Below are 26,590 nucleotides of genomic sequence, written 5' to 3' on the forward strand. Positions count from 1 at the left end.
TAAAGATATACGATTACCACCAATTTTCCTAGTTAGGAGCATTTCAATTAAAAAAAGTCATTGTGGGAGTACTGGAACTTGTACTGACAATAAACTCCTTCACATACAATAAAACCTGGATGTAACTATGCCTAGTCCCTCATTGACAACTGCTATTGAATTATTAACTTGATACATAAATTAAGCGCCTTATGTGCTTGCTCTCTTTCTTTATCTAATCCCAGTAGCATAAAAAAGGCTTCTCATTCTTGCATGTTAAACATCAAAAGTAAATAAAGCTATTCCCTTGCAGCTTCCATTTCTTTTTGCATGCAACATCTAATTTTGTGAGTGGAAAATTCCCAGCAGGATATGAAGGCATCATATAGCTTTTATCCCACCAAGGCTGCTGTGGGGAAACATGAAATAAAATGAAAATAAATAAAGAATATTAATCTGACTGGCTTGTTTGTATTAGGCATATACTTTAATCTCTTTAACAAATTTATGCAAGCAATATACATACAGTATCAGCTGGCAGCATAAAGATAGTAAATATGATATGCGTATGCAAGTTTATTTTCAATTAGAACTCACTAAAGCTTTGATGTGAGTCTTTTGCTTCATGGTTAGCTGTAATTCATACCATTAAACAAGAGGCCCATGTGACCAGTAACCTACATTACACTTCTCACATCTGTCCAACATCACTTTTTGAAGCACAATATCTGGGTATTGACACAATTTTTCTAGCTCAGTTTTAGAATTTGCTTGGGGAAAAAAAAAAGGTTTAATTGATGGCGCATGCTGGAGGGATGACAAAGCAGTGTAGAAACCAGGCCACATTTCAATTATGATAGAGGGGAGTATTGATCCCATCTGGACACAGTGGCTGCCTCAGAGCACAGACACACACACATATACACACACATACACCCACACACATGCAAGGCAAGTCTGCACAAAGTCTCACAGGCATTCACAGACAAATATTTGCATTGCATCACACACATATCTATGCAGCGACAACCAGACATGTAGCTACACACACTCATATGATCACTGTCGCATTTGCTTGTGTTATTCCCCGTCATTCATTTGTGCAGCGTTCGTGGTTGAATCACCTCAGCCAGGATGGATGTGTGTGTATATATGGCAGCTGCACAATATTCATACCCTCTTGCTCCATTTGAAGGCTCTAAAAACAGCAGTATAATTGTCTAATCTTCCACAGCAGGTGTTGCATACAGAAATAAAGCATGCGAAGCCACAGCTTTGCTCTGACCGACCATGAACATCACATTGTTTCCATGTGATCTCTGTTTTCAGTTTATGTTGCTTGTACTGTGTACATTGGCCACGATTTTCATCCCCCATATTAGCACTGTGTGTGCCATTTTTATTCCAGGGTGGTGCCAGAGAGAGCAGGAGCTTAAGTCTGATGTCTGTCAGTAAATTACCTTGTCTTTTATGCCTCACTCTTTTTTGTCCTTTAGTTTCCATGTTTTCTCTATGAGTATTTCCCCATAGTCTAATCTCCTCTTCAGCTCTTCTCTCCTCTGTCTGCTACTCATTATTGCAGGCATGATCTTAAAAAAATACATGTTTTAGGCGTTTCCTGCACTGCAGCTCACATCTGTTTAGCATATGCTGCCATACTAATGCAGGCTAGATGCTGTGTTTGGAGAATAGTCAGTATGCAACAGGCATTTCCCCTGATACCACTGATGTTGCAGATGTGCACTTTGTCCATGAAGTGTTAGTTTTTCTGAAGCAACAGAAAAGCTGCAGTCGACTGTGGTATCTGTGGTTTTTGTATTTGATTATATGCAAAGTTTTCTAGGGAATTTACACAAATTAAATACAATATCAACTAAGGCAGGTCTTGTATTATTACATAATGTTGTGGCTGTGTCTTGTAGCCCTGTACATCTAGTTTTAAGAGCTTTATCATTTTAGTTTATACTGTGTTCACAAACTAACACAAATTAAATATAATTTCAACATTGCAGTACTGTTTGCACTGGACTTAATGGGAACTTGGATGCATCCGGATAGATGCACATTGCACAGAGCACATTAGTTGGGGTGTCAGTAGAAGCCCAACAGCAATTTTTCGCCCCCAGATCCATTAACTGGTTAAACCAATCATGCTTATAATGGATGCCTTGAAAGCCATTTTGGACTACAAATTAAATTGCTGCCATATTGTATTATTTACTCTTTTGATTAGGGATTCAGTTAATGAAAAGCATTTGACGTTCCTCCTTACTTTTTTTCTCTCTTGTTTTAAGATGATATGAAAATGTGATTTTATGTCCCTATTTAGAAGCTGTATTTATCCTATGAAAGCTGACTATGATTGTTTACTCAATCTTTCCTGTGTTATATCAACGCAGCACCAGTCTATTAAGGATTTATACGGTTCTTGTTTCATCCGCGGAGTGACAACAAAGGGACCCTGAGTGCTGCGGCAGCCGCGGAGTGAGACAGCATCCGAAGAAGGAGCCATCTGCCCGGGTCTACTTTCCACCGGCATCATTTGCGCCTTACAGAGAGAAGGTTGGTGAGGCATCACCAACGGCTGCGTATCATTTTAACACTTTATGCCGAAAAAATAAGCCCCCTTTGATTTCTATCTTAACTGGGTGCAGCTTTGCCGAGGTGTTCGATGAAACGTTGCCTTGTCAAGTTACCTTATGCCCGTTCCTCTTAAAGAAAATGATATTTTAGAATATTTTGTTAGCTAGTTAATTGTTTTTTCCCCATTAACGTTAGAGCAATAGCTATCAACTGAAGGGAGACATTTTTTTCCTCTCATTGCCAGACGAGAACCAGTTTTCTGCCCCGTCTCCCCGCCTTAAAGCCAGCTATTCTGGTTATATCAAGCCCAAAAGCGATTCATCTTCTGAGGAGACCCGACTGACTGCGCCGAAATGGGGGTAAGAGCGACGTTTCTTGTGAATAACATAGCTAAACGTGTAGTAAAATGTCAGTATCGTTAATGTTAAAGTTAGCTGACGTTACACAGTCTGGTAACGTTAACGGTTAGTCAGTTTGTCCGTTAAGGAAAGGGTTAAAGTGCATAGAGGCACAGTCATGATGTTAGAATGACATTGAACACGGTGGGATATGTATGACTTGTCTAAGCTAGCTGTGACTTTGAACGTTATTTAGCTGTTTTAAACCGCACTGCTGTATGTATTTTAATTTTCAGTCAAACGGCTCCAATAGTTCTCGGAAAGTCATCACATTTGGTACCCTTTCTCACATCATTTAACACACCAAATAAATGTGTTGCAAATTATAGTAACGACTGACATTAACGGATAATAGAGGGTAGGCTTGTTGCCTGGATGCTGTGCCTTTTTCTTAAAAAAAAAAAAAAAAACATGCGCCAGATTTGTGAGTCAATCCGCCGCATCCAGACTCCAGCCGGTGCGCCAGAACCGGTGCAGGGTGGTAACGCGTTACAGTCATGATCCTCGATTAGTATTTCAGTCTCATTAGTCTTTTTTTTGCAGCTCCCGATCTAATAACAAACTGGTCACTATTAGTGAACATTACCACGAAATCAGTTAATCAAAACAGCTGTTTTGCACCTGAAAATTTGGATTCGTTTTTCTTTGAAGATGTGCAACAGTAGAGTGTACTTTCATGGGGTGGAGGTACTTTCACAGCCTCAGTTTTAATCTCAACAGATGAAAGGAACTTTTGACATATATACACCGTTTGGTTTTCTGATCATTCACAGAATACACTCTCGTTTATCTTCATTTTTAAGCTGTCAGAGAAGCAATTCTGGCGATTTTGTCGCTGTAACGCAAAAACACTGTAACGAGTTGTTGAACCAAATCAGAAAACGGGCCCAGTATACCGATCCATGCCATTTATTTTATCTACAAATCAGCCATTAATAGGTTTTTAATAGCCATAGGTGTTGAGTGGTGAACAGATTCACTGTTTTGCCCAGAGGTTCCAAAAACGAGATTACACCGACGAACATCTGGCGCCTGCCTCTGGAGCCACTGTAGGCGATTGAGGAAATTCACAACTCCTAAATAAACGATTAGTCAGACCGTTTTAATGACACGGGCGAGTCCTGTCACATATCACATCGTTTCTGAATGACATACAGGTGAAACGCTCAATTATGCACAGAAATATGTGAACTGCTGGTGGTGAAAACCGCAGCCCGGACTGCGGAATATCATGTTATTCCTCCAGGTCTGACTGCAGTAACTCTTCATCATCACATACATGTCCGCAGCTGTGTGTCTTTTCAGTTATTCTTAAAAAAACGAGAGCCCGTGTCGATGCAGAAAGTCGTGAATTCATCATTTTTATTTGGATTATGAGGGAGAGAAGATCCACAAAGGGTGGGGGCTGGGAATCAAACCCAAAGAAGGCGGTGTTTTTTTTTTCTTTTTTTCTCTTCCACCGACCATTTGGTGAATTTTCTTTAAGACATTACATAATGCGACGGTGCGTCGTGTTGCTGTCATTGACGGTGCTGGGCTTGGTGAGGATGTAGAGGCGGCTCTGGTCTGGGTACCAAATGGGCACAGACAAGTGCGTCAAAATGGTTCCTCACCAGTAACTTGTCATCCACACCCCACACCCCAACCTCCCAAAAATGTCGACGGTTATGTCCCAAAGGAAGGTGCTCTCCATATGGGTAGACACAGACCTCCATGATGTTATTCCCACTAAAAAAGTCAGGTTATATTCCTGAAATAATACTACATTCCTGTAGTATTATGATAAAGCTTTATCGAGTGTCAACAGTCAACAATCGAGTGGTATATTGCTTTGTGGAATTTTATAATCTCCTGCATCATGTTGTATTTTCATTTAGAGTATTTGCATGATAGTTCAAGTTTATCAGTGATATGTAGAGCCCATAGCATCATACTGACATGCACTATACTATAACTGTAGGTGTATTTCTTTGGTGTCCATGGTGTCATGGCCCATGAACGGTAATGAAATGTGATGTGCAGTGGTTTCTCCTCTACTCCATATCCGGGTTAGGGGGGGTTGGGATGAGAGAGCATTCAGGCCAAGTCGTGGAAATAGTGCCACTCTGTCACGGTTTGTGATGCTGTCCACTAGATCGCCGAAGGGGAAAACCGCGCACAACTCTGACTGCGTTGAGGAGAGGAGGAGGAGGAGGAGGAGGAGGAGGAGAGTGGCGTGTGTGCACACTGGGGAGTGGAAACTCCCATGTTCAGGCTGCGATTTGCCATCGGGAGGTATGGAGTGAGAGGCGATTCGGGTGACATGGGAGATAGGGGTGGGGGAGACCAGAGGGAGGTTCAGTTGACAAGGCAGCTGGGGCCATTTGATCCGGGTCAATCAATTGATAGCGGCTGTTGCTGCGCAAGCCAACGATCGGGTTGGTCTGTGAACGGATGGAAGTCAGAGATGAAACAAAGGTCAGGTGCTGTGGGCCACGCAGGAAGGGAGTTTAGGGGAAAACTGACTAAGATCCTGTGATTGACAGAGAATTAGGGAGGTAGACAGAGAGGGAGAGACAGACAGAGATGCCTTTGTGGTGAGTCACCTTGAGAAGAGGAAGGAATGGAGAAGCGCAGGAATGCAGTAAGAGATGCTGCTCATGTGCAGTGATGACACAAAGGAGGGAGCGATGGTGGAGCTTGAGGAGACAAATGGAGAGATGAACATGGAGATACACAAGGAGAAAAAGAGATATACAAGGATGAATGCATCCGCTGTTATCCCATAATGCACTTGGTGTGGAAGCCTCAGGAGGAGAGCCAGTTGCTGGATGGATGGCGTGTGATGTGGCTCTGTGTGTGTGCACGAGGCAGGTCGTTGTATTAAACCTACTTTCATTCATGGTGTTTAACCCATATATGATGACGCTGATTTTTCATGCAGCAGCTTTTGACATTATGAGATCTCTTCGTTGCAGTGGCGTCGTTTCAGTCCTAATAATAATAACCTGTACTGTAGCTCGTTAAAACAAGTGTAAATAATCATACACCAGTATGTGAGATGATCCTTTTTACTCTATAAAGACATCTACAATATGAAACACTTAATACTCTTAATTATAATTCATCCATCAGAGTGGTTGCCTTGCAGCATGTACATTGACCTATGAAAATATGTCAAACTGCTGTCACCATCCGCAGCATATTATCAGTTAAATGTATTAACCATTCATTAGCCTAATGACATCAAGCTCACACATCATTGGCTGCTGGATTTGCACTACTGGACTTCTTTTGCACAGTTGTGATGTGAATTTCCCCCTGGGTCTGATCTCATCTGATCTCTTAAGGAATCATGGTACTGTCCAGGGTAGTGAAAAGGAGAAAATTACATATTTCTAGATGCATTACTGATTTAAACTGATAATATTATAGTTTTAAGTGATACATTCTACTTGTGAAAAGGGGCATTGTTGGGATTTATGTCATGAAGTAGTTACATTAGTTAAAGCATTTGTTGCTTCTTTCATTGGGTTTATGCTGTGCTTATTTCCTGAGGTAAATTAAAGAGTACCAGCATTGGGATGAGTCAGCTTTCACTTTATTCAATGCATAATGGAAATTCATATTCAAGGTCATATAACGCTACTAGTCTTTTTTTTATCTGTTTCATCATCGGTTGCTTGTAAAGGTCTTATTTTGACTGAAGATACAGATGTTGAATTCAAATAATACTGTTGAATCGTGGATGAATTATGGTGAGATATATTAGTCACATTAATCACATAAAATGATTTGTAGTGTTGGTTAAAACAGCTAGATTCAAAGTGATATCCAGATCAGTTACGTGTTGCACTTCAGGCAAGTTTGCACTTAACAGACCAGTCAATCATTTTGTTCCATAACAGTGAACTTCTGCATACTTAAGGGATCTCCTACTGCCCACTGAATTTACAACATCAGTAAGATAGTGAAACATCCCGTTGCCCTAGTCTATGTACAACATTTTAGCTAACTAACAAAAAAAAACCATGGAATCACTGGGAGCTTCGAGTACACAGTGCCCTTAATCCTCCAGAGTTAATGTATATGCAGCTTTAGATAATTGTAAGGCAGCTTTTATATATAAAGGCACTTCACTGCATCACATAAGTATGAATTAATATAACTTTTAAATGCATGCATGCAGGCACAAAGCAGGTGCATGCATGGCAATCCTATTGCTTTGTGATTCTAGCGGTAGGGCTCATTGTTATCGGGTCGAAGCTGAGCCTCAGAGACTGGAAAAACGGCATGCTTATATTGTGGTTTCACAGAGTTTAGTCCATCACCCATGTTCAGACATTACGTTCGATATAACTACATAACAGTGACGTACAGTTCATTATTTCGTATATGATTACGTTTACACTACATGTGTTTCTTTGGTCATTGAGTCTGTTGCATAATTATTCCAGTCTGTCAATATTTCATCAGCACTGACTCTCAACGCCCCTGTCCCTCTCTAGTTTCCATCTGTGAGTGAGTGTGTGTGAAATAGCATGGATCCATACTACTGCAAATCACCGATCACGGATTTCCAATACCACTGCTTCAGTATGCAATTCAGTACCGCATGCCTTTCCTGGAAAGCGATGTGAAGTCACTTACATCACTTCCTGTTCGCAGGGCTTGAGTGGGGTGATTTAGGTGTCGAGTGTAGCTCGTAGTTTCCCATGCCTTCTGCAACACTATTTATTTATTTCAATATTGAATAAGAGGACAAACCCCTTGAGATGCACCGTCTCATTTTCAAGGGGGTCCTCGGGCACAAAACATTTAAGATACAACATTTAAACAAAACACTACAGAGCAGAGTTGCGCTTCATCAACATTACAGCAGTATTACATAACATACCTTCACATTGTTAAAAAAATTCCCATACCGTCCCATCATCCCCCACAGCTGACTTCAATTATTTAAATGGACCCAGTGGATTGGATGTTGCTAGGAAACTTCACATCCCCCGTCTATCAACCCATTGGAAGTAAACGCTGTCAATCTGATTCTCTCAACAACTGCCATTTTCTATCACACTCTCAGACACGCTGCACAGCATGAGGTGACACACTGCTAAATGGTGGGTAACAGCACAAAATCTGTGGTGTGCTTTATTAGAAATGTACTCTGACAGCCATCAGGACTTCCACTGTGCAAATATTTTTACAGAATCAAATCAAACTGATCTCTTATCCCACTATGGCTTTTATCTGCGTTTGTTGCTGGATGCACATGTACAATATTAAAAGACATCATCGTCGTCATCATGCCGTCTGCAGCAGCAGACTGTCTCCTCTTGATTAAACCTTGGTGCAGATGAGTAGTTCAGCGAAGAAGAGAGCAGAGAAACAGATGGGCAGCCTGGAGGGAGGAGAATGTAAACAAAGTGGGAGGGTGATGGGAGGGATAGATGATGGAGGACCCCTCTTACTCTGCGTGTGTGTGGGTGTGTCTGCCAGTCCATCAGTATTTTCTAGGTCGGCCAGTCCGCTGATCTGTGTTATAATCCATTTCTTTGTGTGTATAGATACGATTATCAACCGTGGCACCACCAGAGCTATAGTACTGAGCCCTGCCAGAGGCAACATACACCAGTGAGATCTTCCATTCAAAAATCTGAACTACAAATGTGACATTTTGGTGACTGGAATGTCATCAGATTTAGTTGAAAAATAAACATTTCTAAATAACAGATGATTCAGTGCTGGCTGGTGGATGTTTCACCAAGGTCTTACAGTACGGAGCCTCTGGTAGAGTTTACATTTGCAATCAACCCTAACCTTATAAAATGGGCAGATAACAGCACTGCAAACAGGCAGAGATATAGCAATCTGCTGCTCTAGTGTAAGTGCCTGATAACATACTAAAATTAATTAGTAAATCTATATCATGCCCTATATCTAATTAATGCCCCTTTTCCTTATCCACGCTCATTTGAAGATGCTTCCCAACAGCTGATGTGATCACTTTGATATGAGACGTCCATAGATCTCTATCTGCCTCCTGATCTATACATTTTAATTAATGTTAGGTTTATTTAATATTGTGGTTACTTTGGAAACCTCACTCATTCATCGATCTAGGATGCACTGATCAAAATGTCCCTTTCTGGGATGTTTGAGATTTGACCAGCGATTTCAGCAGATTAAAAAATGGCTTATCCAGTCTTCCTCAGACCTGTGGTGCCCTGAGCCGCAGGCCGGGCTGGATGCAGTATACAAGCAGATAGAACGGACTACAAATGTTCAGCATGTAGCTTACAATCTGTCCTGTAGCTCAGTATAGAACATCTGGATGCTGCTGAAACCTCCTCAGGTTTTACAGCCTGTAACTAGACAGTGAGCAAAGGAAACGATATGCAGGAAAATATCCTCTGTTTATTCAGTTTAACCATGAGTGACGTTGAAAGCAATATACCGTCAGCACATTGTAGGGCTGAAATGAAATGGTGTGTTCTGAAACTTTGACAGTGGTATTCTTGCCCTGGTTTGGTTTAGAGATGCCCTTGAAAGTCATACTATGTCTGTAAAAGGTAAATTGGTGGGGGAATATGTTGCCCTTGATAATTAGGGGTTCATTTTCTTCATGTCACCCTTCTCATATTCCTTTCATCGAGTTGTCAAATATTTATGTGTTAATGTGGCGTGTGTCCCCGTGGGCCAGTATGTGATTCGATGGAGCCCAGGAGATTTTTTTTCTTCTGGAGGTTGATATAATCATGTATGTGGCCTGAAGCAGTAGAATATGTTGGCGCACACACAGAAAGATGATCAACACAAGCCATTAAAGTGGAGGATGGACTGTTTGAAGACAGGGAGGGTAAAATAACATCTTCTGTGAGGCCCGCTGCCAGTTTCCAGCGATAAAAAGAGCAGATATTACTGGAGAAGTACAAAGTGGGTGTAACTGTTATCTGTGTTTGTCTAATTCTATTAGGCTGCTTCATAGATGCTTCTTTGACTTCATACATCCTAGGATGCTGCAGCACTGAAGGGTTACGTGCTTGAGTAGATGGCCTTGTCACCTCAGCAGTCATCATCCTGAATGGATATGTGCACACAAGAGCACGAGTGCTGAGGTGAAGAGGAAATGGAATAGCAAATGTCTAAAAATACTAAAGAGATGCTCATGTCGGAGCAGCAACACTGCAGCGCCCTTCTGCAGGATCTGTGACTTCAACTCAGACTGTCAACGGATGTCAAACTGAGATAACTGGAGGCCTTTCTGATGCATCTTCATTATTGTGTTGATGGTTGCGTCTTTGTTGTCGTTTGTGTTTTCACAGTTTTAAATAGTCAAATTGGGGTTTACTCTCCAAGTAAAAGAACAGATGAAGATGTGAAGAAGAAGTTCAGGAGGCAGAGAAGCGATCAAAAAGGGAGTTTGTGGCCTGTTGTAAATTGAAAAAAAAAGACGATTTTCCTTGCCTGGTTCAGCGCCCTAATTAATTTAAGCAAATTCAGGTCTGTTCAGTGCATTCATGCCAAAGCTTCGACAACTTAAATCTATAAAAGACAAAAGACTTTTTAACATTGTAAATAAGTGAATGAGTAAGGATGAATGAGAGACTGGGACTGAAAAGATGCAAGAGAAAAAGAGAGAGAGAGAGTGATTGAGAGGGATTATTATTGTTCACTGGGTTAATCTGCCCGTGTAGTAAACAGCAGTAATCTGATGGCCTGCTGGACACAACTGGCAGGGGAACACTGCACCCCCTGACAGATGGCAACACACACATACGCACACATAAACAACCATACAGTACACACAGGAAAATACACACACACACACAGAAAAAACACAAGTCTGAAAAATGCTCACTTTTGCAGTCAAGCAGAATATAAACATATGCACAACTGCACAGATGGAATAAAAGTACTAAAAAACGGACGGATGCGCAGGAGGATTGTATACTACAGTAAACACAACTACCAATATGGATTTTTGTAGGTCAATGCCAATACTGGTGTTTTGTAATTTTAAAGCTTATAAGTTCTTGTGCTACAAAGCATTCTTTCAATCATATTTCTCAGAAAAGGCTATCCCAAATACATACCCTCTCATCTCTCAGACAGTTATGGCACTTTTCCATACTGTAAAACAGCACTCAGACAATCATCAGACCTTAAAACTCTTCACTACAACATTGTCTGATTTAATTCTGAACTGTTTGCAGCTTCCCAAGGCAAAGGTAAAAAGGCCCCGCCTTCAAATTAAGAGTTAATTAAGAAAAAGACTCAACTGAAAAGTTCAATGAATTTATTGCTCAAAGAAAATGAAATGACTGGCGAGTCTATTTCTAATATAATACATAAATAATGCATTCACAAGAAAAATGCACTCATCAAAAAACAACAAGTAAAACAAAACTACATAGACAGATGTGTAGAGGTAAGAGAATGTAAAAAAAAAAAAAAAGTGTTGGTTAGCTGTCAACAGGTCATCATCCTGCCAGCTTTTCATCCAGTGAGGGAAAAAACTGACGGTAAACAGCATAAAACAGCCATCAAATCAGTGTGAAACCTCTCAGCCTAAACTAATCCACATAAGAGCTTTCCCAAAATAAGTCTGCTCTTCCCTCTCATCATGCGGGGTTAAACAGAATCTGGATCTCAATATGTGTTTTTTCACATTACATGATGTCATATTTGTATTAGGGTTGGACGGTAGTGAACATCTGCCTGATGAACAAATGTCAAGTCACAATGCATTCCTAGTAGAGAGTAGTCACACAGTTTGCTGCACGCCATGAAAATGCTCCCGGGAAATGTAAGCTGAGTTTAGCGCTTTAGAGCTTAAAGTAAAATAAAATTGTGCTTCATAAGGTTAAGGAAGCTATTTAAATTCTCAAATTAGTAAAGGAGATTTCCCTTAGCAATGGATTCATTTAATTACCTACACTTTATTTTATTTCCCCTGTTTCCTAAACCCAATTCCTATATAATAAATTGCCTCATTGTGTCTTCGCTACTAAACACATCCATCTGTGGCCATCAGTGGTTTTTATTGGCTGGACAATTATGAGCCAGATCTATTTGTTCCCCTGCGGGGACACAATTGATTGCCTACGTCTTCTTGTTCTTTTTGCCTCACAGCTTTCTTGTTGTCTGTCTGAAGAAAGTAAAAATAGTTTGTTGAATGGAAATTATAGTGATTTAGCTGTCAGACGTGATTTCAGGAATTGTTGAAGTTGATCACTGTTTTATAATTACCGCTTGTGTACAGTACTCGGCGTAGGTGGGTCGGAGTTTTAGTCATTTCCATGTCTTTATTCTGTACTTGCAAACCTCACAGTCATGTTCAGTGCAAAAAAGTATTGCAGCAATCTGATATTTCTACAGATTTGAAGCCTTGTAGAAATGCTTCTATTCACGTTCAGTGATTTTCTTGTTGCCTTGTGCAACACTTGTGCAAAAGCCCAGTTTCTTGCATGTTTTGAACAGAAGTTGCCAAAAGTCTGTAGTCATAATTTAATTATTTTATGTCAACACTTACAAATATTTTATGTTTCCCCCTTGAGATTTAGTTTTCAGAAGCTGAAAAAGAAGCATTTAGAAACACTTAGAACATTGCAACCTAGAGCAATAAAATTCTTTTAATTGCTCTTAAAAGTTGGTTTTCCCATAACTATTTATTCATCATTGTCTGTAAACTAATAATAAGTCATTTACAAAAATGTTATTGACAAGTGAATGGATTAGGAGTTGTGCAAAAAAATTAACTTACTTATATTGAAAATAAGTGGATGTATCTAACGCATACTTTTTTGCACAGACATACATAATAAAGCCATGTTCATGATTAGATAGAAAGGGCACAAACACACACACATATCCTTATGCTCTGATGTAGGACACTGGCAATTAAAGCTGGGGTAGGTAGTGTTCTGGAAACCCGCCAGAATTTGTCCAGTTTCCCCCACACTACAGGCAATAGTCCAATGATCGTATGTTGCTTTTCATTCTGCTTTCTGTTGATATTCCCGTCTTTTTCTTCTCTCCTTCTGCAATTCATGCAGTCCCGTCGCCTCCTATCCGTCGGTATTCCCCTGCTCGCTTGGCCTCCAAACCTTCTGTGTCATGGGCAATGAATGCACAGGCACTATTACAGGCCTGCGCCAGACACGGATACTGGATTTTTTTCTTTTTAATGTCAGAGCATTTGATTTATTGATTGCTGTCAGGATGTACAGAGAATTTCAAAAATATAACAAAAAATGCCTCTAAAATACATTACCCACCTGACATTTACTGTCAGATTTCTTCTTTCCTGAATTGTCCTGTCTCTCTCTTTCTCATGCTCTCTGTCTACCCTCTGGCCTTTCACTTTCCTCTCTCAGACACAGCAGTGGTGTCTGTGGTCTGAACAGCCGTAACCTAAATAGCAATGGTGTAAATTGCAGTTTAAGTGGAGCTCTTGAGACAGGCCTAATGATGCCAGATCTAATCATGAAGGGTAAAATTCCCCCCTCTCACACCAGGGGATTACATCTAAGTTTGGATCTCAATCTAGATGTTTTGACTGAGTCTAAATGTGGAAGAAAAATGAGAGTACGGCAGCCAAGCATGATTTTACACTTCGTCTGTGTTATTGATCAATGATAAACCTGAGGGAAATAAAGTGTTTTAGACACACCAGCAGTTATTGTATTGCAACATGGGTGAACAGAAACTACAAATAGGAGTCATGGCTGTCTTTGGGTGTGTTTTTTTCAGTGTTTCCCCTACCATTGCCTTGGACGGGCGGTCTGCCCCCTCAACAGTACCCCCCCCATACCCCCTGAAAGAAAAAAAATATATTTATTTATGTTATTTACCTAATTTATGTGCACTAGTTTCATTTCAGCTCAGTGTTAGAGTCTCTACTGCGTTTTGCTGACATTTATGGTCGCGCTAGTTTCTCTCCGCTGCTCTGCGTAGCGAGTGTGCGGTTGAGAGAGAGAGAGAGAGAGAGAGAGAGAGAGAGTGCATGTGTGTGAAGGTGAGGCTGGCGACCAGAGTAGAGTATGAAGTTAGCAGTATAGCCATGAACGTAGCAGTGCATTTCATTTGTCAGTGAATAAATACTACAACTCCTCAAGACCAAAGCCAAGTTCCCTTGTCTTGCTTGCCACCTGTTGATTAAAGTGAAGGGCGTTAGCCCTTAAGTTAGCAACAATGAAGTGAGCCTGGACTAACCTGACCAGGCTCACTTCAGGTGGACGGACCTTTAAGGTGGACCAGCTATCCTCATTTTAGTGACAATCTCCGCCGCTCCTAATTTCACCATTTTCTGAGACCGTACACATTGCCGTTATGCCTTTTTGTGCCCATTCTTTGAATATTGGATCATACACCCCTGGCTTAAACTTTGAGTCACATGCAGACCACCTCAGTGTGCAAACCCCTCTCTTTAATTTGTATTTTTCTACTATAACATTTTATATTTCTAGCATAAATGCTACTATTGGATCCATGACATGTCTCAGAGCCCCTTTAAAATATTTGTCTCCCACCAAGATCTGGGTCTGGTAACCCTGTATCTCCCTTTCCATTTCTTTAAATCAAGACTTACTCAGGTCTACACCAACATGCCAGAGGTCTGAGTTGAGCTGCATAAAAATACTCACTAAGATTAGGTAAAGCCATTCCCCTCTTACTTTTAGGCAGTTAAAGTTTTGTAAGTTTTATTCTTGGCGTTTTGCTGTTTCAAATGAATCTAAAGATCATCTTATCCCACGCTATGAAGTTGTTATGGGGAACAATGATTTGGAGAGATTGGAATAAATACAGTAGCTTAGGTAGGATATTCATTTTAACCGTTTGTATTCTGACACTGCAGTCTAAAGGGGGAGTAGACCACCTTTCAACATCCTTTTGTATGGGTTCATCAATTTTGTTACTTGGTTTATTGATTTCAAACATTTTGGAAGTTGTTTTGGTTATAGTTACACCAAGATACTTCATTGTTGTAGAATTCCATTCCAGATTATGTGCATCTCCTATTTGCTGGGATGGAGAATAATTAAATGAAAGAATTTGTGTTTTTGTTACATTCCATTTATATCCTGAGTAGTGTCCATATGTTTTGAAGTAGGGTCATTAGGTTTGGGAAACATATGTGATTGTTCAAGAAAAAATAATGACATTGTCTGCGATAAGTCCAATGGTATGTTTTTTCCCCCCTTTATTGATGCCCTGCAGGTCTTCACTCTGCCTTATTGCTTGTGCTAAAGGTTCAGCATATAAAGCAAAGAGGGTAAGAGAAAGACAACAGCCCTGTCTTGAACCTCAAGTCTTTGGGTGTCTTTGCTTAGACCTTCTTACCTTAGTTCTCAGGTGGTGGTTTTGTTTCCATTAAATAGAACATCTTGGTTTGGATTGTATTAATATATAGTAGAGTGTAGTTTGTTGCAATAAAAGTGAGGATAAGAATGTCAACTCAACTGCTAATATTTTCATAATGTTCATGTGATGTGACAGGGCCAAACTCAGTAATCCGGTTGTCTCATTGCAGTATGGACGGTCGGACAGCTACCGCGTGGCCACCACGCAGGACAAGGATGAGAAGGAATCCCCCAAAAAGAAGGGAGGCAAGGACTTGGATGACCTCAAGAAGGAAGTTCCCATTGTACGTACACTGCCTCCTATTTCCTGTGACCTCACTGCCATTTCCTGCAACAGAACAACTTGCTCCAGATGCTGCTGGTTCAAATAATATAGTGGTTTTATATAATATTTGTTGTATCTATTCACCTACTTGGAGTATCTGTATTGGTTGCACGAAAATTTCATTTGAAGTCCGCAGTGAGAAAGGGAGGACTTCATAGAAAGAGCATCCTGGCCTCACTCCAGCATTCCAAGAGCTACGATTCAGCTGTAATCTAATCTCCATTTTTGAAAAGGAGATAACAGAGACATAGTATTTCATAGCAGCTGGTGTACAGTAGTGATGTGGTTTGAGGTCAAATGCCAGAACAATTTAATCCTGTTGTGGAAAGATTTTCTCTCTTGCGTGAGGCAAGATGCCAAACCCACAGGATATCCACTTGACATAAAACTGTATGAGCTGTGTCAGATAAACAAATATCTGAACTGAAGAAAAGTAGTTTTTTCAAACTTTATTTTATCAACAAAGGAGCTACATACAGTATGTAACGATCCCAAATGGTGATTCGCATTTATTTCCTGCTTTCAACTAATGACACCATGTTTGCTGTAAAATTTGTATAATTTTTCATGATTGGATAGTATTGTTAAGAATATCCATTAGTGACTTTATTAATGATAAGTGATGTTCACATTTAATTTCCATCTGTATTCTTTGTAGACGGAACACAAAATGTCTGTTGAGGAGGTTTGCCGAAAATACAACACTGATATCGTCCAGGTGCGTTGTTCACTCAAAAATAACACTTTTCTGTGTTATATTCAACTTCATATGGTTGTTTCTATCATCTATCTACACCCCGCCCCCCTTTCTCTCTCTTCCTCTATCTTCCTTTCCCTTGATCCATCATTGATGTCTTCCTGTCTGCTCCCTTTACTCCTCCAGGGTTTGACCAATGCCAAGGCAGCAGAGTACCTGGCCAGAGACGGCCTCAACGCCCTGACTCCACCCCCCACCACCCCAGAGTGGGTCAAGTTCTGTCGCCAGCTGTTTGGCGGCTTCTCCATCCTGCTGTGGATCGGTGCCATCCTCTGTTTCCTGGCCTACGCCATCCAGGCCGCCACAGAGGATGAGCCTGCTGGGGATAACGTAAGTGGAGGATTGGAAGGGTAAATGAATGGATTATAGGATGAATTCAAAGCCATGAGTGCCCGTGAGATAACATCTTAGGTGGTATGCATATAGAGAAGACTGAGTTGTTACGACTGTGTGCTCCCTTTCATCCAGCACATCGCCTCTCAAAGCGATTTGCTGAGTCAGGAGGGAAATCCTCCTTAGGGATTCGGCTGTGTCAGTGATAAAGAACGTGTCAACTATTTGTCTGAATCATGCCAGCTGACCCATCTTTAGAGTGACAGATAACATCCTGTCAGTATCTATTTGGGCCACAGGGAGTGTGGGACTCCTCTTGGCATTGGTAATAGCTGAGTAAGAGAAGGGCATTCATGGGTCAGCACTGTTTTATGTCGGGTCAGAGCACAGAGTAGAGCTGAGTACAGAGGCTAAATGGCTATGACACACAGCATGAACGGACAAAATACTTGGTTCAGACCACAGGGGGAAACCCATGGTGAAAAAACAACGTTGACAAGAAAAAATGAAGGGCTGAAACTGTGTCCAAGACTATATCACACTCCCTAAATATAAAATCACACTCTGATAATCAGCTATATCAGCTGGTACCAGACATAGACGGGATGCTTTATGGGAAGATTAAAGAATTTAGACCTTTTAATTATGATCCATTAAAACTGTGAAAAGAAACGATAGATACAGTAGCATAATCACAAAAACTGTAACAGAGTAGACAGCAAACTGATGGACAGCCTCCGAGTCACTGAGTCCAAATGAAATCACATTATGCTGTCAGCCACAGGGTGAAAAACTGAAATGAAAGGCTGTCAGCTGATGTGTGTTATTTCTAAAATTGAAACTTTACAGAGGCCCCAACATCCTGAAATAGCTTATTTTCCTCTTGCGCTCCTCTAAACGGGGATGTCAAAATGTCTGACTGATGACTTTTCCAGTTAGTCTCTCCGTCTGTGTCTCTACAGTGGTTTATTTTTTACTTCTTTTTTCCTCTTATGTGATACATTTTTAGATAAAGGTGAAGTCACTTAATTCATTTCTGCATTAAATATGAAAGTCACATCTTTATTTCCTCTCTGCCTCTGTAGTTGTACCTGGGTATCGTGCTGTCAGCTGTCGTCATCATCACCGGCTGCTTCTCCTACTTTCAAGAAGCTAAGAGCTCCAAGATCATGGAGTCCTTTAAGAACATGGTCCCTCAGGTACTGGACGCTCAACAGTTCAACCAGGATATTGTCGAGATATTTAGTGATAATTGTCAGTTTATTGTCACATGTCTCCTTTTTGTGAATCAGTGATGTTAAAAAGGTTCAGTGAAAACCATGTATCCTCAAGATTACAACTTTCAGATACTAAGAAAAACAGCCTTGTTGAAAACTAGGTGAACGTACAGTTTTGAGATAATTTAGGAGCCTGAAAGATGGGGAATTTCTCCATCCAAGTAAGGAGCATGTACTCCTTTAACTTATTTTATATAAATTACCAAAATAAAAAATGGAAACAAAACACTCCTCCATGTTCCACTATGCAGTTGACAGCTGTAGATCATGGTAGACATTGTTTGTTCATGTCAGGTTTAGAGAATTTTTTGCAAAAATGTTTCATTACCAACCACAAATACGAGCCCTTTGGTTCAGTTTGCTTGTTAAGTTGCAAAAGAATCCACACATTACTCTCTGGAGAAACTAAACCTCTGTAAAGAAGTCGGGTCATAATGAGTGCATGATGTTAGGTTCACAAATTATGCAGGTATTGATCAACTAGACATCATTCTTCTTCTTTCTTCCTTATCTGCGATATAGCTTTCAATGGCTTTACTTTGACCTCATCTCTCACCTTACTCTAAATAGCATCTTGAAGGTTTTGGTGTTGTTTTTGATATTAATCATTTAGAAGCTTTAACTTTTTATCAGATGACTGTGATTTTTCCAGTTACTCTCTTTTAACAAAAGAAAAGATAATTATTCAACTGTCACGTGCCTGAAAAAAACTCTTTTCCTCCACTCTCACTGTCTCTTTTCTCTCTTCATCTGTTCACAGCAAGCTCTTGTGATCCGTGAGGGAGAGAAGATGCAGATCAATGCTGAACAGGTGGTGGCAGGAGACCTGGTGGAGGTGAAAGGTGGAGACAGGATCCCAGCTGACCTCCGCATCATTTCCTCCCATGGCTGCAAGGTGGGCTACAGGCAGAAATACACTCTTGGCACTATACGGACCCAAGAAGATAACACCTATCTTAAAGCTTGAGCAGGATGTTTCTCAAGTATTAAGTGTCCAAGTGCAGCACAAAGAAATTGAGTTATAGTAATTTAATTTTTTTGCATGTAAATACATAACCTGTCGGCTCATTCAGTTTAGTTTTCAATGGCCAACAGATAAAGTCTGGTTGCACCACAGAAGTCAGTGGAGGTGTAAATAATAGTGGACAAAGTGAGTGGACATCAGACTTGAGCACAGCAAAACAAAATGTGGGACAGCAAGCAGGAAAACACACAATCTGTCCAACTAGTCTTATCATAACCAGTTCCTGTCTTTCTCTTCCTCTTTGTCTCTCTCTCACGCACTAATCAAATGGTTTTCCCCTGCTTCGTCCAGGTGGACAACTCATCCCTGACTGGTGAATCAGAGCCCCAGACCAGGTCACCTGACTGTACCCATGACAACCCCCTGGAAACCCGCAACATTGCCTTCTTCTCCACCAACTGTGTCGAGGGTAAGGGTCAACATCGCTTCTATCCATACCTGTGCCGTAACTATCATTATCACCATCACATTTATCACATATATTTTACATATTATCCACTATCAGTCAGTTTCCAGAACCAATCAGTTACCTCCCTCTAATCTTCTTTCTGTTTCTCAAACGATTACTTATTTTCCCTCCTTCTGTGCTTTTCTTTATACATGCTGTGTAAATTTTTGTCAACGTCCCTCCATCACTCTTAGTCTCGAATAAACGTGTGTGCAGCTGTGTGTGTGTGTGTGCAATCAGGTGGATGCGTGCATATGTTTGTATTGTTCTGGTTCAATGCTCAGAAAGTCCTGCAAACAAAGATACTCCACATTAGCGTTTACTGTAAGCTGCAGTCAAATTGTCGGGTCTGAGAAGAAGTGGTCAATGACATCACTGGTCATTAAGGGGAGCCTAGTGACTGAGAATGTGATCCCATTTAAGGTCATACCTCTTCCACTCGAGCTCAGCCAGTTCTGTTTTGATGGGAGGCCATACAACTTCCTACAATATGCAGCTCACTGTGGTAGGATGGGAAAATAATAGCGTATGGTGCCCTCCTGTGGCCACATGGTTAAATTACATTAAGAGCTTTAGATCCTAAGATATCCTTCCAAACATCTTGGTTCAGTCAAGTATATCCACACATTCATCGAAACTCACAGTCTAAGCATTTTCTTCTGGATCTGTCAATCTCTGTCGTCCTCTTTCTTTCTCTTTTCTGGAATCAATAGAGAAGTATATCACTTTACAAAACCTGCTCCCTCTCCTCTCTGTCTCCAGGAACAGCGCGTGGTATTGTCGTGTGCACTGGCGATCGTACAGTGATGGGTCGCATCGCCACCCTCACTTCAGGCCTGGAGACTGGCAAGGTAGCATATTCATTATCACTGATCAGGTGCTCTTGAGCAAGATGGTACTGAACCATCTTCACTAGAGAAATTGTTATATTTATGTATCTTATAATATATCTCCGTTGTGTTGTTTAGAAGCCACATAATGGAGGTCGCTTACTAAAAACAGCTGAATATAAACAGGCTGAATAACAAGACTCTTACTGAACATTTTATGCAATTGTGTGGTTATTAAATTGCTCATTTTTTTATATTTATTCTTCAGACACCCATCGCCAAGGAGATCGAGCACTTCATCCACATCATCACGGGTGTGGCTGTTTTCCTCGGCGTGACCTTCTTCATCCTGTCAATCATCCTGGGTTACTCCTGGCTGGAGGCTGTTATCTTCCTCATCGGTATCATTGTAGCTAATGTTCCTGAGGGACTGCTGGCTACTGTCACTGTGAGTAGAGAAACAGGAAACCAGTGAATGTGTGTGCGCGCGCGCGTGTGTGTGCGAAATGATTAGTTGGGGGCATGGCAGATGTTAATGAATTTAATAATAATTTGATTGTTGTGTGTGTCTCTGTGTGCACAAGGTTGTCCAGTTGTGTGATTCCTTCTTTCGTTGTTTTTGTTTCCCAGTATAGTCCTTGTGTGTTTTTTCCCCCTCAGTTCCTAGGTGTTTTTGTGCAAGATTTGGGTGTTTTTAAATACACTTTTGAATATTGTAGAAGAGAAATCCAAGGACATACACAAAATCATTGAAAAAATCACACTCTTTTTTGACTTGAATGAACAAAAATGTTTTTAGTGTCTTGAAGTCTCTTTTTCTATCCAAATAGCATCCAACTCACAATCACTGACATTAAAACTAGACAGTATTTATGGTTTGTTTTAGTCCATAAACAAGCCACTCTTTAGATTTTTTTCAATTACCTTGTACTACTGAATATATTACATTAACACATAACACAATAATACATAACAGTAACAAATCAGATTTCCCAAGCTGTCGAATGTAACAGCTACGTCACCCATGTCTCATTGTGTGCTTACATGCGTCTGTGTAAAGACGTCGTATTTTGTGTCGTGTACAGTGTTTCGGCTAATGTCTCGTCCTTTTTTTTGTTTTGTCTCTGCTTTCTTCTCTTTGTGCTTGTGTTGTTTCTATGCTGTGTGATTTTGCTGTACATCTGTGTGCATCTGTATCTTTGTATTTCTGTGCTTTAACATTCTGTATGTGTCAGTATCTGTTCCTGTAGTGAAGGTGGTGTATTGTCTCTGTTTGTGTATCTCTCTTACCATTCCTTCTCTCTCCCAAGGCAACCCATATGTGTGTTTGTGTATCTCCTTCTTTCTCTCCATCTTCTTCTTCGTATGTCTCTCTCTCTCTTTTCCAGACCAGTCGCGGTGCTGTCTGCAATGACAACAACTAGCTAATGTAATGACATTAGGTTAATGACTAATCAGCTCCATTAACTGAATTCGGCCTCCTCTGCTTGGCCTTGGCTAGTTTTTTTTGGCCCATGGGTCTTGCCTTAGTTGGCATGATGACATAATGCACCGCTTCTCTGCTTCACTGCTTCACTTGTTCTTGCCTCATATTCTCTCTGCATCGCTGTGTTTTTCACTTTATTTTCGAAAGGAGGTTTTTGATTATAGTGCATTTTGCTGTAGATGCATATTTGTTATGGTGTGCAGGATGAACATCTCCAGGTGTTGGGGTGGTTTGGTTCTGATGTGTCTGCTCATTGGCAGAACTAAATTCAATCAGTGCCTGGAGGTGTTAATCCGTGCTTTTAGTTTTAGTCCCACAGATACTAATATATTTTTTATTGTGTCTCTCCTTTGATTTGTTTGTTCGTATTCTCTCCTTTTGTCATACTCTACTGCGACTCCTTTCCTCTTGTCTCTCCTCCTCTCCTTGCTGTTATGTCCTCTCTCTCCCATTTCTTTCTTTGCTTGTTTCTCTTCCATCACTCCTCTCTCTCAGGTGTGTCTGACACTGACCGCTAAGCGAATGGCTCGTAAGAACTGCCTGGTAAAGAACTTGGAGGCTGTGGAGACGCTGGGCTCCACCTCCACCATCTGCTCTGACAAGACAGGCACCCTGACCCAGAACAGGATGACCGTGGCCCACATGTGGTTCGACAACCAGATCCACGAGGCTGACACCACTGAGGACCAGTCTGGTGAGATACCATTGATCTAAGACATTTATCCATGTTAAGCTTTTGGAAACACTAAATAAATTTTTATCACAATTTCATTTTCAACAGCTAAATACAGGTTTTATCAAAGATGTGTACAGGAAATGTCTCCTTCACTGTCCTGTTTTCATTAAAACAGTGCCCTCCTGCAGGATGTGAAGAATAATTTGACCTTCTTTTCTCTTTGGCAGCATTCATTACTGGCCAGCATCCAAAATGAACATCTGCCAAATCCATCATACCAAATACTAGTAAATATATGTTGTAGATGTATTGAATTATTGGTCTTAGGCCATGTTCAGACCAAATCAGATGATGTGGCGCACCTCCACAGGGTTGAGTGGAGGTGTGGATGTGTTTATTTGTGCTCTTGAACATAACGGCTGTGAAACAATCAGAAAATAACGTTTTATTGATCTGATTCACCAGCTTTCTCGCTATCACCGCTCCCTCTCTTCATTCACTCAGCCCCGCCCATGGCGAAACAGAGGAGAGGAGAGAAACTTAACACGACCATAAATGACAGCAAAACGCAGTAGACACTGTTCATTGTTATTTACCTTATTTATGTGCACTCATTTTATTTCAGCTCAGTGCAAGCATCTACAGCATTTCGCTTGGGGGGGTTTTAAATCACAGTGTTATCATGGTAGATGTTCAGTAGTCGATGACTGTCAGCTGTGGATCAACTTTCTCGCCATTGGCAGGTGTGGCATCTCTGTGGCCAAAACCTCTGCAGCCTGAATGCACTACCCTCGTTCAAATGAATGGGAGGGCTGGCGTTGCTATGCACCATACACTCCCTCTGACCACCAATCACATCAAAGAAAAAACTTGTTTATTACACTGCAAGTGTAAGGCTAAGTGCATGGTTAAGGAATGTAACTAAATTCTGTTGTAATTCATGTTGAGTTACATGAAATGTAGGAACCTAATTCATTACAATGTGTCCAGTAAGTGGATGACTGAGCTAACAGATGACTGATTTGAAACCACAGACTGTAGTAAAGCTGAAGAAGAAATTTGGGCAAACAGCAGAGTGTCTGGGTGAGGCAGCTCCCACCTGTGGTGAATGTGATAGGCTGGGAAAACTGTCAATCAATTTTCCTTGTTCTCTGATCACTCTAGGCTCCTCCTTCGACAAGAGCTCCACAACATGGGTGTCTTTGGCCCGCATTGCTGCCCTGTGCAACCGTGCTGCGTTCAAGGCTGGTCAGGAATCTTTACCCATCCTTAAGCGTGATGTGGCTGGCGATGCCTCAGAGTCAGCCCTGCTGAAGTGTATTGAGCTGTCCTGTGGTTCCGTCAAGACCATGAGAGACAAGAACAAGAAGGTGGCTGAGATACCCTTCAACTCTACAAACAAGTACCAGGTCTGTGCTTTCCACTTACTGATGCATATGATCACAAATACACCTCCCCAGTTCATACTAACATGAACTAAAACCAGATGATTTGTGGTAAATGGGCTAATACGTACAAAACTCTGCATACCTATTATATGGACATGCATTTTACTAACGCTGAAATCTGTTCCCATCAGCTCTCAATTCACGAAAGTGAGGATGAAAACGACAACCGCTACCTGCTGGTCATGAAGGGAGCTCCGGAGAGGATCCTCGACCGCTGCTCCACCATCATGCTGCAGGGCAAAGAGCAGCCCATGGACGATGAGATGAAGGAGGCCTTCCAGAACGCCTATCTGGAACTGGGAGGACTGGGAGAGAGAGTACTGGGTAAGGATGATAGAAGATAGTATAATTTAACAAAAGGTCATGAGTTGGAATGTACAATTCAAGAAATTCATCTTTGACATCTTTACCATTCCTCTCTCCTCAGGTTTCTGCCACCTGTTCATGCCAGAAGACAAGTACCCCAAAGGTTTTGCCTTTGACACAGATGACGTCAACTTCCAGACAGACAACCTTTGCTTTGTGGGCCTCATGTCCATGATTGACCCTCCCCGTGCTGCCGTTCCTGACGCCGTGGGCAAATGCCGCTCCGCTGGCATCAAGGTGGGCACCTTTTAAATCTGACATTTAAAGGACTGCAAAAGCAAAACATTGCAGCCACCTGATTGTGAGGGTAATGAATGACTGTCACGCACATTTTTAATAAATTCATAGGATGTTACTGGTACTCTCTTTTCTTCTACTTCTTCCCCCCCTTTTCATCCTCATCTTCTGCTTCTATTTCTCCTCTTCCTTTCCTTCTACTTCTTCTTACTCATCCTATTCCTCCTATTCTTCTTCCACCTGTTGCCCTTTTCTCCTCTCACACGTTCTGGTATTTTGTGTCATTCTCCTTTGCATTCATCTCATACATCTTCTGGTTCCTCTCATATTCCAGGTTATTATGGTGACTGGTGATCACCCAATCACAGCCAAAGCCATTGCTAAGGGTGTGGGTATTATCTCCGAGGGCAATGAGACAGTGGAAGACATTGCTGCACGCCTCAACATCCCTGTCAGTCAGGTCAACCCAAGGTAAGACTGAAAACAGAAATTAAACCACATATACATGTTGCTTCACTTGCATTGCCACTGCACTGCAGGATATTTTAATTCAGCCATAAAGGTTGGGGCTGCAGTTCACCAAACATGGGAAAAGTGTGACTTATACAAATATTTTTATATGGCAGTTACTCAATGCAGCCATTTGACAGTAGTTCTATAATTTAGTGCACAAAACTGATTGATTTGCATTGTCTGTGTTGTGTAGGGATGCCAAGGCCTGTGTAATCCATGGTACAGATCTGAAAGACCTCTCTCAGGAGCAGATGGATGATATTTTGAGGAACCACACAGAGATCGTCTTCGCCAGAACCTCCCCACAACAGAAACTCATCATTGTAGAAGGCTGCCAAAGACAGGTACATTAATTATACATACACACACGTTCACATAAAGGTACACACAGGTAAATGTACTCATTTTTAAGAACTGTGGTGCCTCCTTTTCTGTCAGGGTGCCATCGTGGCTGTGACAGGTGATGGTGTAAATGACTCTCCAGCCCTGAAGAAGGCTGACATCGGTGTTGCCATGGGAATCTCTGGCTCAGACGTGTCCAAACAAGCCGCTGACATGATCCTGCTGGACGACAACTTTGCCTCCATCGTCACTGGAGTAGAGGAAGGTGAGGGATAAACAAAAGAAGAGAAAGTGGGGGAGAGGAAGGAAGTAAGAGGACTATGAAGACAGAAAAATAGAAAGAATGTTTGGATGAAGAGGGAATGTGAGGAAAGGGTCAGTTTAGTTAAAGTGTTTAATAGTATCATGCCAAAGAAGAACAAGAATGAACCTTCACTCATCATGCATAAGGATTACAGTTGAAAATCAGCTGGGTGGCACACGATACACAGTTCACCCTATTTATGGAGACTGTAAGAAGAGGAATACATTTTAAAATTGTGTTAGAAAGAGCAACTCAGGTTTTTAGTTTCTCTTAGAAAAATAAATAATAGAAGGTACTGTAAAAAAAAAAAAAAGATGGAACAGACAGAAAGGCAGGACTTTCAAGAAGGAATTACTTTTCCTCATTTATGTCTGTTGTATTAATGAGTTAATGATATTTTCTGTATTTTAAAACCTAGTGGTGTTGACATACTCTAGGTTTGGGGTCTATGTCACATCAAGTAATGATCTTCCCTGCGTCTTTAGGTTTCACCTGTTCAGTAGTCTATTTATACAAAATACTTTACCCACCTGTATCCTTACAGGCCGTCTGATCTTTGACAACCTGAAGAAGTCCATCGCCTACACTCTGACCAGCAACATCCCAGAGATCACCCCCTTCCTGTTCTTCATCCTGGTCAATATCCCACTGCCTCTGGGCACCATCACCATCCTCTGCATTGACCTGGGAACTGACATGGTAAGGGAAATGAACACAAAAACATACACACACACATAGCCAGGCAATGACACCATGACAGACCAGATACAGTCATATACTGTAGCGTATGGCTCTATTGTCTCCTGTCAGGCTTTAAAAACAGAAGCCAATATGTGTGATCTCAATGTTCTGGTGCCCATACAGTCACAGCTTGTTGAAATGCTTGCATGCACTTGATCTTTGAACACTCGTGCATGTAC

At 41.2% G+C, this 26,590-nt stretch overlaps 1 protein-coding gene across 3 annotated transcripts in view; it reads left to right on the top strand.

Annotated features, from left to right (window-relative positions):
- The first annotated feature begins 2,512 nt into the window (after window positions 1–2,512).
- atp1a3a (ATPase Na+/K+ transporting subunit alpha 3a) overlaps window positions 2,513–26,590 on the top strand; it is a 30,622-nt gene continuing 6,544 nt past the window's right edge. For 2 of the 3 annotated variants that reach the window (XM_067612172.1, XM_067612173.1), the window contains exons 1-17: window positions 2,513–2,921; window positions 15,475–15,588; window positions 16,288–16,347; window positions 16,513–16,716; window positions 17,805–17,918; window positions 18,757–18,891; window positions 19,312–19,429; window positions 20,231–20,319; window positions 20,567–20,746; window positions 22,280–22,478; window positions 23,625–23,869; window positions 24,040–24,232; window positions 24,336–24,511; window positions 24,846–24,982; window positions 25,218–25,368; window positions 25,463–25,631; window positions 26,215–26,369. In XM_067612172.1, coding sequence (XP_067468273.1) covers window positions 2,916–2,921; window positions 15,475–15,588; window positions 16,288–16,347; window positions 16,513–16,716; window positions 17,805–17,918; window positions 18,757–18,891; window positions 19,312–19,429; window positions 20,231–20,319; window positions 20,567–20,746; window positions 22,280–22,478; window positions 23,625–23,869; window positions 24,040–24,232; window positions 24,336–24,511; window positions 24,846–24,982; window positions 25,218–25,368; window positions 25,463–25,631; window positions 26,215–26,369 — 2,445 coding nt within the window. In that variant the 5' untranslated portion in view covers window positions 2,513–2,915. Of the gene's footprint in view, window positions 2,922–15,161; window positions 15,217–15,474; window positions 15,589–16,287; window positions 16,348–16,512; window positions 16,717–17,804; window positions 17,919–18,756; window positions 18,892–19,311; window positions 19,430–20,230; window positions 20,320–20,566; window positions 20,747–22,279; window positions 22,479–23,624; window positions 23,870–24,039; window positions 24,233–24,335; window positions 24,512–24,845; window positions 24,983–25,217; window positions 25,369–25,462; window positions 25,632–26,214; window positions 26,370–26,590 lie in introns of all 3 variants that reach the window. The other variant, XM_067612174.1, reaches the window with a different exon arrangement.

This window comes from Thunnus thynnus, chromosome 15 (assembly GCF_963924715.1).
Source record: "Thunnus thynnus chromosome 15, fThuThy2.1, whole genome shotgun sequence".
Classification (NCBI taxonomy): Eukaryota; Metazoa; Chordata; class Actinopteri; order Scombriformes; family Scombridae; genus Thunnus; species Thunnus thynnus.